Below are 13,807 nucleotides of genomic sequence, written 5' to 3' on the forward strand. Positions count from 1 at the left end.
CACTTTCCACCCAAAAACACAACTACAAATAGGGCGGCGCCGTTAGCCACAATTACAATGATAATTGGCATCGCGATTGCAATCCATTACGAATCACATGATGACGGTGGAGATGGAGACCAGCCCCAGCACCCCCGCTCGATCCTCACCTGCTCCTGGGGAGGGGAGCGGAACTCCTTGGTCTTGCGCGCGGTGAGCGCGGCGGACATATTGAGCGCTTGCATGACCTCGTTGTAGCGGAACTTCTGGTTCTCCTGCATCTTGATGACGAAGCCGTCCGAGAAGGCCACCAGCGCCTCGATGCGGTGCCGCAGCTGGCAGTCGCACAGGAACTGCAGCAGGTGGCACATCTGCGCGCAGCCCCACAAGCAACGGGGAGTGGTGGTGGTGGCGGGGGGGGTCCCAGCGCACGGTCAGGCGAGCATTTACGAGCACGGAATTCTCGCGGATTCGCGATGAATTTCTGAGATGGGAAACCACAGTGTGCTGTCCAATTGATGGGTAATTAATTAATCAGCTCTGCTTCGGAGTGTGACATGAACCGAAATGAAGAGCAGGATCGTCAAGCTTGGGATGTTCGGCAAAAATCCTTACCGAGTATGGTTGCGTGTGAGATAAAGACGCATGGCCATAGATAATTCACATACTCTATATATACACACACGCAAGCGAATTCATTTAAAACCTACGAAAAACAGATCAGCAATTCAATTGCAGCAGCTGTGTGAATGGGCATCTTTCACACACACACACACACCTCTGCTCTCCACCAACCCAACCTTGAAAGCGGTGGATCAAAAGCGTGCACTACACGCCCAACTCAAATCATTGGCACAAACGGAACTCTAAGCCAGTGAAAGATGCATCATCTCAATTCAGTTTTCCTGGCCTACATGCCCGACTTAGTAAAATAGAAATTCCACAGCTAAACACCAATACATGTTGCAAACAGATGTAAAATCACATATACCTTGGGGCTCAATGCCTGCAAATAGTACTAATGCTATCCCCGCAGGTAGGGTTTTCACCTTTTACTCCAGTACAAGCATTCGTCAATTCACCATTCGACTTACTGCGATTATATCTGTGTGATTATGCCCATTTGCACTTACTTGGGTGATGATGGGAACTCAACAAGGTTCTTCTAAGACTGCAAATGCCAGCCTAATGTGCTATCCCCTGTACGATGTCACATAATCCAGTCATTTCCCATTTACTGTTGGAAGTAATAGCTGCAATTATTATAATTGGGTGCACAGTAATGGTCATCCTGAAAAGGATATGCGTGAAATTACGTCTTGATTTTTAAAGACTATCTAGAAAGTCCTGAAGTTAAGAAGCACGTTTAATACCAATACGGTAGATCATCCATTATCCGGCGACTAAGGGGGGAGGCTTATGTTTGCACATTCCTGCATAACGTTATGTTTTTAGATGTTGTGTATATGTTTCTTAGTGCTTTACATGTGTTTACTGTATGAAATTGGCATAAACATACCAAAATACGAACATTTACTGTTCCGTACTTAGCACTCCAATCTTGAAAGACTCCGCGTGGGGTGATGTACGTAGTTACTACTCAGGCTCTTGTTTAAAAAAAACACATGTTTGACGATCACCGCTACTGGGTTACAGCCACTGGAGCAGTTTCGCCGGATCGGCCCGGGACCTCCGGATAAAGTTAGAAGCTGGATAATCGCACGGTGCAGGGATAATCGATGATCAACTGTATTTAGAATTTTAACCATTCCACATTTCTACATGAAATAAATTACCGCCGGAATTAAACTCTGGAATTCCACTGCTCACACCAGGTTGGTCACCTGCCAGTGTCACCAAAATCAACCGCTGAAGCTTTCCATGAAAAAGGTGCCGTTTCTGTAACAACACCAATTGCTTATAAAAACGTTCAATCAACTTGTGTCGCATATCGTGAACACTTGGATCATTTTCTACCGGCGTCCCAGTAAAACTCCAGCTATTGTGTTCATAAACCTGGAATTGGATCTCGGAGTTTTCAGTGGCAAATAACAAAACAATTGTTTTGCATTCATCAAATCTTACACGAAACAAGCAACACACGTATAAAGTAACCAGGTAAAAGGATTTGAGTCAGTGGCAAAATAAAATGTGGGTGGATCTTTCAGCTTAATGCGCTGTTTATCTAAGCAGGAAAAGCCGCCAGACACACCTTGGACTGCACTGGGTGGACAATGTATGTATATTCAACTTCTTTTGCACCGTACATAGCCAACCATGCTAATTGGAGGTTCGGGACAATCCTCATGAGTAGCCGGCTATTATCGGTAAGTGCCACCGCTGACGGTTACAGCATTCACCAACAAAGAGTTGAGAGGTGGACAGGTTGAGCTGGGGGGTGGAATTTCCATGAAGTGGCTTAAGCAAATGGAACCTTAAAGCCGTTACCCCGACAATCAATTACAGCGCGAGGTGCTCTGTGGAGTTCTAATCAGCAGGACCTGGGCTGGCGAGTCAAACCAATCAGCAAGGGGGCATAAATTTCAGGCACCTGCAGCTTCACGGGCTCCTCCAGCTTCATCTGCAGCAGCCCCTCCACTGGCTCCTCATCCTGCTGCTGTGGCCGCTGCTGCTGCTGCTGGACCGCGAGCTCCCCCTCCTCGCCAGCGACCTCGGCTCTGCGACGCTCATCCCTGCCGCCATTGGCGATGGCGAGCGGCGCCCGCCTGTCGCTGGCGCGGTCCTCCCCGCCCCCGCCGCCGCCGCCGCCGCCGCCGCCCTGGCAGGCGAACACGCTGGGATCGACGAGCATGAGGATGCGCTTGACGTCCTCGTTTCCGAACACGCCCATGGTGAGCAGCGTGTGCACCAGCTTGATGAGCGGCACGAACAGGTGCTCCGTGCTGCCGCCCACGGGGTCGCGCGGTTGGCACGCGCCCTCGCGCACCGCCTCCGACAGCATGCCGATGGCCTTCTCCTTGAGCACCGCGAGCGGGAAGTCGGGGCTGAACTGCGCGCCGTCGAGCGAGCGCGACAGGAATCCCACGGACGAGACGCGCATGCGCGGGCGCAGGCTCGTGCTGAGGCCCACGCCGGGCAGCCCGTGCCTCTTGCTCTCGTCGGGGAAGAGCGTGATGCGCCTCGTCTCGTCCGTCATTGGCACGATGAACTCGCGGTTGGTCATGAGGCGCGCCGTGCTGCACGCCTGCAAGTGCAGGCTGATGAGCAGCTGGTAGTAGCCGCTGCGCAGCAGGCCCGGCAAGTACTGGTTCTCGATGGCGAAGAGCAGCTGCGCCTGGTCCACGTGGCTGCAAAGAGCGTGCGCCACGCGGTTGTTTCCCAGGGCGCACACGGCCGAGTAGAGCTTGAGCGTGTGCGCGTGGAACTTGCGCAGGTCCCTCCGCTCGGACAGCTCCAAGATGTCCATGCACCTGCACGGGGAAGGGGGCGGGGAGGGGCGTCGCGCACCCCGACACTGTTTCAGTCCCGGCGAATTGTGGCGACGTGTCACGTGCCCTGCGTCGTACAAACAACGTCGTTGTTTTTGTCTTCGTCGTCGCCTTCTCGCGATTCCCTTCTCTTACCTCGGTGATATTGCACGAGTCTCGGGTGGGCATGGAAAGCTCTCTGAGATACTGTTTGTTATTTAAGCACTAAATAAACTGTATACAAATCAAAATCTTAATCCCACGTTAAATAAGTAGCAAAATTAACAGCTATGTAGAGAGATTTGCTTAATCATAGAAATTCAACTGCATTTAATCTGTCAACGGGTATACCAGATCAATGTGCCCCAATAGCATTTATAAAAAAGAAAGGGAAACATTGGGCTGGTTCTGACCTAATCGAGTCCAACTGATGCCTGTTAAACCAGTGCTATTGTTACGGGCAAGGTTTACCTATAGTGGAAAAATTAAGAAGAGCCGAGAGTGTGAACACGGTCACCAATCTCAAACCATGGACCACGTAGCAACGCCACCGTCCACCTCCGTCATTCTCTTGCAGCTTTTTCAGACACTCATCGGGCTACTGTTGAAGCGATCCACTGGCTCACCGACTTCGACTCGAACATTTAAATGCAGTTGCCACACGGAAGAAGACGGCGACGAAGAACAAGAGCACCGCACGCTTGTCTTTGCGCACCGTCACGCGTACGGCGACGTGCGTAGAAGCTCCGCACCTGTTCTCTTCTGGAATCCGCAGAGCCATGAAGACGAGCGGCTCGGTGCACTGCACCTTCCAGCCATGCCGCTCACTCACGCGCCCCGTCTCCACCTTGAGGAAGAGGTTGGGCACGCGGCTCCACAGCACGGGCTTGATCTGCTGCACCACCAGGCGCGGGGGGCACTGCGGCACGGAGTTCCTCCGCTCGCTCTTGAACAGCGCCGCCGACAGAGGCAACGTGTTCTGCATCGGCGCACGTACACGCGCGAGCACGAATGCGCAACGCAACAGATTTATACAATGACGTACGATTCAGGTTGAAACGAGTCATCATTGAGTTTTGTGTTAAGTCAAGCGTTAAGTCACCGAGCCAAACATATGTCGTGAGACCCTCCGCCGCCCGACATTGCCAAAAAAATTCAGCTGTCCCGCCGAGTATGAGCTGCTGAACACGCCAATTCTGACTGTTTCAGTTGCAAAACAATTCTCACCGCAATATTTTTTTAAAATTAGATGCACGACGTTTTGCTTGAATCTGAGTCGAGCATCATCAGGCGAGAGACCAGGAAGCTGGAGTCACCGTGTCACCTGACCCGGCTTCTTCAATTAGTGTGTCATGACATCACAGGAACAACCAATGCTCATTAATGTATACGAATCAAACTATAGATTCGCAGTGCATTTAAAGGCAACTGCACCTCGAGAAGCTATACGGAAACAGTAACACATGAATATTTACTGGACCATTGCTTTCTATTGATGAGCCTTTATGGACGATGGAGGAACATTCTGTTAGAGCACAGCTTTGAAACCCATGTGTATATATATAAGTGTCGCATCAGCCAGTCATCTCAGTCAGTCAACCCATGACACCTGGGTCTGTTTCGTGACCTCCTGCCAGCGGGTATTCGACACTTCACGTGGCCTTAGAGTGCACATAGCCGGGCACAAGCCCTGTGGTAATGTTACTGCCACTTAGTGGCGAATGATGGTTGTTGTATATATGCAGAATGTCACGAGAACACCTCTCAATAAAGTTCCACACAGTTCCGACATTCTCCGTTCTGACCCCTTACTCATGCCAGATATTACGACAGTCAAAGTGTCAACGAGTCTTTCGGATAATTACGGCAAAGCTCATCATGTGGTGCCTATCCTGTCTCTAAGTTATTATCAAAAAGTCAAATCGTCATTCAGCTCAAATGGGGGGCAACGTGACGGCGCCCGTGCTGATGGGTGGGGGAGCACCTTGAATCGGCCGAGCTCGAACTGGAACATGCCGGGGCTGGTTGGCTGAACAAAGGCAGCCGGGAACAACTTGGTGCTCGGCTCCACCTGCACATAATGCGCACAACACACACACGCACGGGGCCAAATATTCATACAGACTTTTGGGGCAAGCGCTGTTTGCGAGCATCTATGAAGGCTGGCATGGCACACGAGGGGGTGGGTGGCCAGCACCATGCCCGGCAGCCGCTTTTGTCTCCCTCGTGGCGACGTTGACACACCGCACCAGGACTCGGAGAAAATCCACGCGACCATAGGGAGAAAACGCAAACTCCAAATATTCAGGCGTCAAGGTCGGGATCGAACCCACGACCTCCTGCAGACCAGGCGAGGTAGTTAACATCTCACCACCGTGGTGCCCATTAAACCTCAGAGGCTCTTGATCTCTGCATTAGGCCCAGGTGGTGGGGGCGGGGGGGAGGCGGTGTGGATGGCCCGGCTGCCTTCACCTGGTAGAAGGTGTGCATCTCCTTGCCGTTGGCCGTGAAGGACAGCACGCCATTCGCCACGTCGACCAGGCAGCCGATCTCCAGCCCGCTGTTGTTGCGGCTCTGCTCTGCTGCGGGCACGTCCCCTGCCCACACCATGAAGCAGTTGCTGCGCTTGATGCTGCGTGGCAGTGGTGGTGGGGGGGGGAGAACGCATGGGAAAGCAGGACGCAGATTACACCTTGTAACACGATTTTTATCCCTGGGTAGTAAGTGTCATTTTATTAATTGCTTATGCCTAAAAAGTAGAGAAAATAGCTATTATGTCCCACAAACTTTGCTTTTGTAACTTGGACTTTATGTGAACGAAAGACACAAATGCACACGTTTTCTCATTGAATATATATCACTGTCCTGGTCACAAAACAAAGTTTGTGGAGAATAATAGCCATTTTCTGTACCTTTGAGGCAAAAGCAATTATGAAATAACACTTACTACCCAGGAACAAAAACAAATGTTGTTTCACAGTGTTATTATTATTGTTGTTGTCGTTGTTGTAATGCGTGTTTAACCAGGAAAGCCTAACTTAGTCTCAACACTCATTATTTTGGTGGGCCCTGCCAAGTTTTTAAAGCAAGAAATAAAGATGCTACGGTGTAGTAATCCCATGAGTAATTTACAGGTTATTTTACAGCATGAGGATCTTTGGCCAAAACCAGTTGCATTGTACGTTTTTTTTGTTACGATATGGGAGGAAATCGAAGAACTGGGAGGAAACCCATGTAGAACGGAGGGGAAACCATACAAACTCCACACGGACAGGTGCCCGGTGTCAGGAATTGAACCCAGGCTCTACTTCCTGCGAGGTACAGGTGTGACCATTGCGCCACCCTGCTACCCAATAAAGCAGAGCTTGCTAAGACAGTCACAACCACTGTGGTTGTTGTGGCATTATGTTCCTTGGACAATGTACACATCTGTAATTTGACCAATAAAGCAATGGATTGGTAATGGCATTGATGGAGAGCAAGGCGAGAGGACGTTGAGACAAAAGGGAGAGCTGGGGTATAAACACAATCATAAACATGTAACCTGCACAGAAATGTAGTGAAGAACCAAATAAATCAGCAGAAACGGTACAATCATACAGTACCTCGGAGAAAAATAATCCGTGTAAAATGAAAGCAACTGAAAGGAATGACTGATTGAATTAAGATTGTAAAATCCAAGCCCAAGCTTAATATATCTGGAGCCAGCTGCTATGGTTACCTGCCTCATTCATTTATAGGCGTGATTGCAAATCAGTAATTCAGTCTGTGAAACGGTTTAAGGTGAAATTGCCCATGCTGGAAATATGCAACACAACGAAGTAGAAATAAAAATAACACAAAAGGAATGTGTTCGCAATGACTTACAAGCACGGACCAAATACACATTACCAGAATTGCCATTACAATGTCATTGCCAAAAATGTGAGCCTTCTCATCACAATTATTATCGACGGCCTATATCCTCTTTACAACTTTTTGTTTACTCTTTTTATTTTAGCAGGTAAGGCCCACTGACCTACAGTGAAATTCTATACATTAAAATTATAGACTGATAATTTCTTTGTCAGTGGGCAAACGTACAAAATCAGCAGGGGATCAAATACTTTTTTTCCCTCACTGTATATAGCTCTTTTTCAGAAGCCACCTGGCCACAAATGATAGCTCAACAAAGTGGCTTATCATGTGGAAATTGATAGCATCCAAATGCTGCAAGCACACGTTTCTAAGCGTGGAGGGAAAACCGAAGGACCCGGAGAAAAATCCACGCGATCACGAGGAGAACATGCAAACTCCACCATGGGGGGAGAACATGCAAACTCCAAAATATACAGGCGTCAGGGTCGGGATCGAACCCATACCCGGCGAAATATTCAACATCTTGCCACTGCTGGATGAAGGCCTCCCAAAGCTGTCGCCATCTTGTTTAGCTCTCCCAATGCAACAAACCATCTAGCTCACGTCCACGAGCTGATGGCTGGCCCAGTGTGGAGGCCCATCTGCCAGCAGTGGCATGGGCAAGTGATTGCAGGGCAGATCCTTTGCCATGCAGATATAATGGATTTTCAAGTATGCTGGGCACGCTTTAAATTACATTTGTAAGTGTGCATGCTTGCTAAGCCAAGGGTGGGAATGTGTCTACACGTCTGCAGCCAGTGACAGCTGGCACCTTGCCTGACGTGGCGCCAACGGTAACGTTAAACCAGACGTACAAGCAGCTTTTCGGCAAGTAAACACTCACCGCAGCGTGGCGCTCACTGGAGCTGTCAAGCGTGGGGTTTGGCGGTCTTACCTAACCATGCAATACCGGTAGCTTCTGGAGAATAGCGTGGCTAAGGAGGCGAGAAGAGCTGTTGAGTGATGGAATACAACTTGGATTCACACAGAGTCCAAATATGACCATATCTTCAAACACGTTCCAGAGAAATCATGCATATTTGTTTTATAGAGTGAGGCAGCGAGTCATGGGCAGAGGAACAAAGAAGACGTCTTAAAGCTGGACTTGAAAAAGGGGGCAGCGGAGTGGACAGCACAGATGGCTGGGCGAGGGGGAGTTCCAGACTGTGGAGCGGCAAAGGAGTAAGAGCGACCTCCTGCAAAGCTAATTTCAAAACTAACGTGTGCAATTTTGATTTAAAGCTTTCGTGACTGCAGGGATTCATATTCATCAGGTGATGATTGCTTGTGTTGCAGTCGAAACGTCGTGAGAATGCTATTGTTTTATATTTTTATTATTTTATTGTTTCCCTTCTACGTGACTTTACCGAAAGAACCAATAATATAACGTGTGCAAGTTCATTGGCATTGGCGTACACGCAACACCTAAACACATTTCACCTCCGTCATCGTATACAGTGCCAGAGAGTATGAATATAGAAGGGTTGGTTGGCCGATGGGCAAAATTGGCTATGAAAATGGCAGTCAACGGAGAATCAACCGCACCAGCAGGGACAACCACCGTAGAGATGGATCGCGGCATTGCAGGACCAATAGGAATGGCTACGGCATTGTGGAGGCCTAGTCCAGCTTTAGGTAGATAACGGACGACGTTGCTGGTGAACGTTAACATACACGATTGTGCGATAATGTTTGGGCAACGGCCGTTTTTTATTTATTTATCGCCATTGTGGTTGAATACAGGGCAACCCCTATGGCATAGATCCTGTTATCGGGCAGTGTTAAGTTCATTTGGAAAAATATTTTTTACTGGACAACTAAAGAAGTCATAAATAATATTCTCCAACTCAAAACATAGGATTTTATTTATTATACACTTGACGTAGTTTATAAACTTGAGTGATTTACCCATTAAACTATATATTGCTTGTATATTTTGTGTGTATGTGTACATTTCAAAATGTGAAGAAAAAATTACAACCATTCTCAATCCACAAATGGATGAAGGCCTCCAGATGCCATGTCGGCCATGGATTTTTTTTTCTTTTCACCATACTTCACCGTGCCGGTAAATACTGGTTTGTAAAGCAAGGGGAGGGCAGGACCAGGGTTTTGATGCTAGTCGCCACTGATGTTAGTTGTGGCTAGGAAGCAAGCTCAGATCGCCAGGTTCAAAGCGGCGCACGCTAATCACTGCACGTCCTCCGTTCCACCCGTCCATGTGCATGTACGGTAGATATGATATGTGTAGCTACGGCTCTGAGAACCGTAAAGACCCCTGACATTCCCTGTAACCGATGAAAGCAGCTTCAACTCGATTAGCACTGAGAAAGCTCACAGACAAGGTTAAATAAATGGCTGGATTAACTTTTTTTTAATCAAGATTTGTGATGCCAAGAAACACAAACATAAGATGCATGGCACGGCCATTTCTGTGGGGCTGTTTGGCCAAACGGGTGTCAATGAAGCCATGTGATGACCATGAAAGGCTTTTGGCAACGTCAGCTGTGGATGAAAGATACCTCTCAAAATAAAAAAAAGCAAAAGATAGTTTGGTTGAACTTTGCAAAAACAAGTCTGGTTTAAAAAAAAATCCACCAGAGCTCCATGTATACTATCACCTGCTTGTCAAGTGTCATGTGAAGCCCTAGATTAGACATGCTTGCCAAGGGCATTCTCGATTCTCTCCAGAGAGTCTGCGAGAAAGGGTCCGAATCTTCACAAAGTGAGTGGGGGATTTATTTTTTTAAATCTGCGTACTCAAGCGAATGTTAGGCAGTGCTCATCTCCGCTCAGAGTCCTCAGCCATTCCTGTAGAAGGGGCAGTTCATGAGCGAGATTGTCACATTTGACTTCCAACCAAGTGGTACTAGAATTTGCATGCAGCATACACTGTGTGCAGGTAGAGTGGTGGCACAGTGGTTAGCACACTGCGCTAACAGTGATTGGCACACTGTGCTATGAGGAGTCCAGTGACCTGAGTTTGAAATCATGGCCAACATCTGTGGCGAGTGATTATCTTAAACGGTCCCGAGTGCCCCATTCACCATTTCGCACAGACCAAAGAGGGGAAGTATGGTCAAACCGCACTCCGTGACCGATATGGTGTGGCGAGACCGTTATCCGGGAGTTAAAAGAGAAAGATCCATATTATTACTAATTGTATATACTGTACAGGCATGTTTAATAAAACCCATTTTGTACCTCCGCGATGACTGTGGCCCATCACAAAGCTTGTGGACATTGTGTTTATGTGGAGAGCTCGGCTCTTGTGGACTGTTGTATTTGTTCATTGCCCACGATTACCAAACATTGGAGGAAACCCAAACGTCCAGAGGACACCTACGCTATTCAAGGAGATGATATTCAAAAGTGTGTATGGTCAGGTGAGCAATGCACTTGGTATACAGCCATCTCCAGGCCACTTCCAATCCCAGCAGGTTTGGAGCTTCTCATAGACACACAATGCTGTCTGTGTAATCCACCAATTGCACTTCCATAGCGCCGAATTACAGGTGTCTGTCACCGTGCCTCGGAAAGAATTTGGTTATGCAGTCATCTTGTAGGTGGATGGGAAACACAAGTGAATGGAAAGATGAATAATGGTTGTATTGAAGTTCTCTGAATACACTGGCTTGTCTAGCTTGTAATCCTCAACCTTGGCTCCAAAACATTGAATATCGATCCGCCACAACACCACCAATACAAAGACAAACATCCCCATATAATCTTTAACGGACTATGGGGCAAGTGTCGTTAACGAGCGCCTATGAAGGCCGGCACGGCACTATAAGGGGATGGTAGCCGGCATCACGCCCGACCGCCTTTGTCTCCCTCGTGGCAATATTTACGCACCGCACCAGGTACTCATTTAAGGCTGAGTCGCGTTAGGAGGAGGCGCAGAACCGGTTCAGGTAATCGTCGCTGGTATTGCCCGTGAGTGGGAATGGAACTCGGGTCGGCGGATTTGTAGCGCAGCGCAGCGCTAACCGCTGTGCTACCGCTCCCCACACCACCACCACCACCACCACGTGCGCCTCTCTCCGGCTATGAGGAACTATAAGAAGCACGGCCAGGTGCTGTTCGATCGAGCCGCTGGCACCACCGCCGCACACACCTCTCGTGAACCTTGCCCTTGTCGTCGCCGAGCGTGATGGTGACCGTGCGCACACGGTCCAGGTCGAACGAGCTGTCGTACTGGTGGAAGTCGGGCGTCACCCAGCCCACCCACACGGTGGCCTGCTCCTGGCCCGGGAAGATCCGCACCGAGTAGTAGTACTGTGGGCGCACGCACGCACACACACACACAGGATAATGCATGTAATCCAACACATTCAGTCCTTTAAGGGAGGGTGTAATGGTCAGCATGCATGACTTGCAATCCAGAGGTGAATCATATATTTTCCTAGATGTATGGCCAGTGTTCAAGAATAAGCCAAAATAAACTCGATAGGTGCTCTAGAGTGCCCTGTAGTGGTGAGCAGTGGCGTAAGCAAGGAATTGCAGGGCTCCACCTTTAACCCGGACCTTTATAATGTAGACGATCTCAGATAAGCCATGTTAGCGAGCACCCATTGAAGCTGGCATTGCGAAGAAGGATTGGTGTGGCCATTACCATGCCCCACTGGGTTCTTTAAGTTTTTGACGTTAATGCACTATACTAAGGATGCATTTTATGTTGAGTCGACCAGGGTTGGCCATGCTAGATTGAGCTACATATTGTCACCGGTGTGGATAACGCAAAACTAAATTTGGGTTAATGGGATGGTAATGCAGTGAGTGAGCCGACTCGATGGCGGCGCTGTGGCAGTGGGTGTCGTGATGTGGATACTCACCACGGTGGACTGCAGAAGGGCCTCGAGCTCATCGCGATCAGCTGGCAGTGTCTCTCCCGTCGCCCGGGAGGGCGGCCGCAGCGGCTGGGAGGCCCTGCCCGAGCGCAGCGCAAGGCGGCCAACAGTTAATAAGGGGCACGACGTGCACAGGGGCCCCGTAACGCGCGTGCTGGACGATGCAGAGCATGCGGGCCCCACGTCGTACCTAGCACGAGTGCATATGCCCTGTTGTGTATAACGCACGAAGAACAACGGAGGTTGCGCACACACGAATCCTGCCTCTCCTGAGATAGTGGCTGCGTGCAAAGCAAATTACATGATGCACGCTGGATATATTGAACGTGGCATATGCAAGTATACCCATGCTTTATAAAATATAGTTACATTTAAATTCTACAGCTGGGATTGGGTAATAACACATGCAATATTTCTGGTACATCCACAAACAAGATTATGTTGGGTGGTGCTGGAGTTACAGTGAAAACCGGACTATTATAGCGATTTACCTACAGCAGCGAATTCTATAATGATTAAAAATGATAATAAATTCCAGGGTAGTAATAACAACTAAAAAGTTAAAGTATCTTCCTGCTCAGACAATCGCAGGGCAGAGTTTAAAGTCCATTTGTGCGTCAGCTCTGCCCATCATCGCTTTGGAGCCAATAACATCGGAATTCCGCTGTGGGGAGTTAATGGTGGCCTTTCTATGCATATACTGGCCCACGTCGTGTGAATGGCAATTCAACCACTGGCTCGGGTTCTCCAGTGGAGAGAAGAACCACTGCTCATTTGAGCATCGACTCACCGTCCAAGTCATTCGATCACGCATCCACTTAGCACTCTCTCCCGGTTTAAAACAAAACGAAAACCCAACGCGACAACGCGCACCTATGCTTGGGCTGCAGCAGCAGCTTCTCCTGGGCGTAGTCCTTGTGGTTGTTGGCCTCGTGCTTGGCCCGGTCGTCCGCCGCCGCCTCCTCCTCCTCGCGCTCGCCCCGCCGCTGATCGGCCCGCGAGTTGGCGCGCGAATCGCCGCGGGAGCCCGTGAGCGGCGTGCCCTGCACGGAGCGCCGCAGCACCTCGAACTCCGACTCGGCGTCATCGTCGCCGCCGCCCAGCGTGGACGGCGACGGCGCCGGCAGGCCCCGCCGCCCGAAGTTCTCCTCGCACTCCACGGGCATGCTCAGGCGGAAAAAGGCCAGGTCCGTGTTGCTGTGCTGCGAGCCGAACGTCTTGTGCGACACCTTGAGGCACGGCGGGCTGTCGATGGTGCCATCTATGCGCGTCACCTGCCACCCGGGGAACGGCGAGCGGCATAGGGGGGAGAGCGGACACAGTGCGTGAGGGGTAGCGGAGGGAGGGAGGAAAAGGCGAAAGCGGGGCACGCAGTGCACGCTATGCGAGTGACCGCAAATGCTTGGGGCACTGGATGCCATTACAAGCGAGCATGATGGTGACATTCGGGACGCTCACGTGGCGTTATGGTTCGCGTGCTGATGGGGTCAAGTGTGGGGGTATTGTCACCTTTTTCAAGAGGACTTGGCCAGCATTCTAAAATTTCCTGGAAAGCCATGAAGACCCTCGAGGGTAAAAAAAAAATCTGAATGTGAGGCAGTTGAATTTCGGATCAAACTGCGATTACAAATGACAAAAACAGAAACAACTTGA

At 49.6% G+C, this 13,807-nt stretch overlaps 1 protein-coding gene across 13 annotated transcripts in view; it reads right to left on the reverse strand.

The window, feature by feature from the left end:
• The window catches only part of LOC116939631 (ryanodine receptor 2-like), a 332,153-nt gene that overhangs the window by 120,871 nt on the left and 197,475 nt on the right, over positions 1-13,807 (reverse strand). For all 13 annotated transcript variants that reach the window (XM_032948287.2, XM_076062962.1, XM_076062947.1 and 10 more), the window contains 8 exons: positions 13,028-13,428; positions 12,140-12,233; positions 11,422-11,582; positions 5,880-6,039; positions 5,392-5,478; positions 4,160-4,386; positions 2,531-3,410; positions 150-350 (listed from right to left, as the gene is read on the reverse strand). In XM_032948287.2, coding sequence (XP_032804178.2) covers positions 150-350; positions 2,531-3,410; positions 4,160-4,386; positions 5,392-5,478; positions 5,880-6,039; positions 11,422-11,582; positions 12,140-12,233; positions 13,028-13,428 — 2,211 coding nt within the window. The remainder of the gene's footprint in view (positions 1-149; positions 351-2,530; positions 3,411-4,159; positions 4,387-5,391; positions 5,479-5,879; positions 6,040-11,421; positions 11,583-12,139; positions 12,234-13,027; positions 13,429-13,807) is intronic.

Source organism: Petromyzon marinus, chromosome 6 (assembly GCF_048934315.1).
Source record: "Petromyzon marinus isolate PM22_M1 ecotype Great Lakes invasive population chromosome 6, UKy_Petmar_22M1.pri1.0, whole genome shotgun sequence".
NCBI classification, from domain to species: domain Eukaryota; kingdom Metazoa; phylum Chordata; class Hyperoartia; order Petromyzontiformes; family Petromyzontidae; genus Petromyzon; species Petromyzon marinus.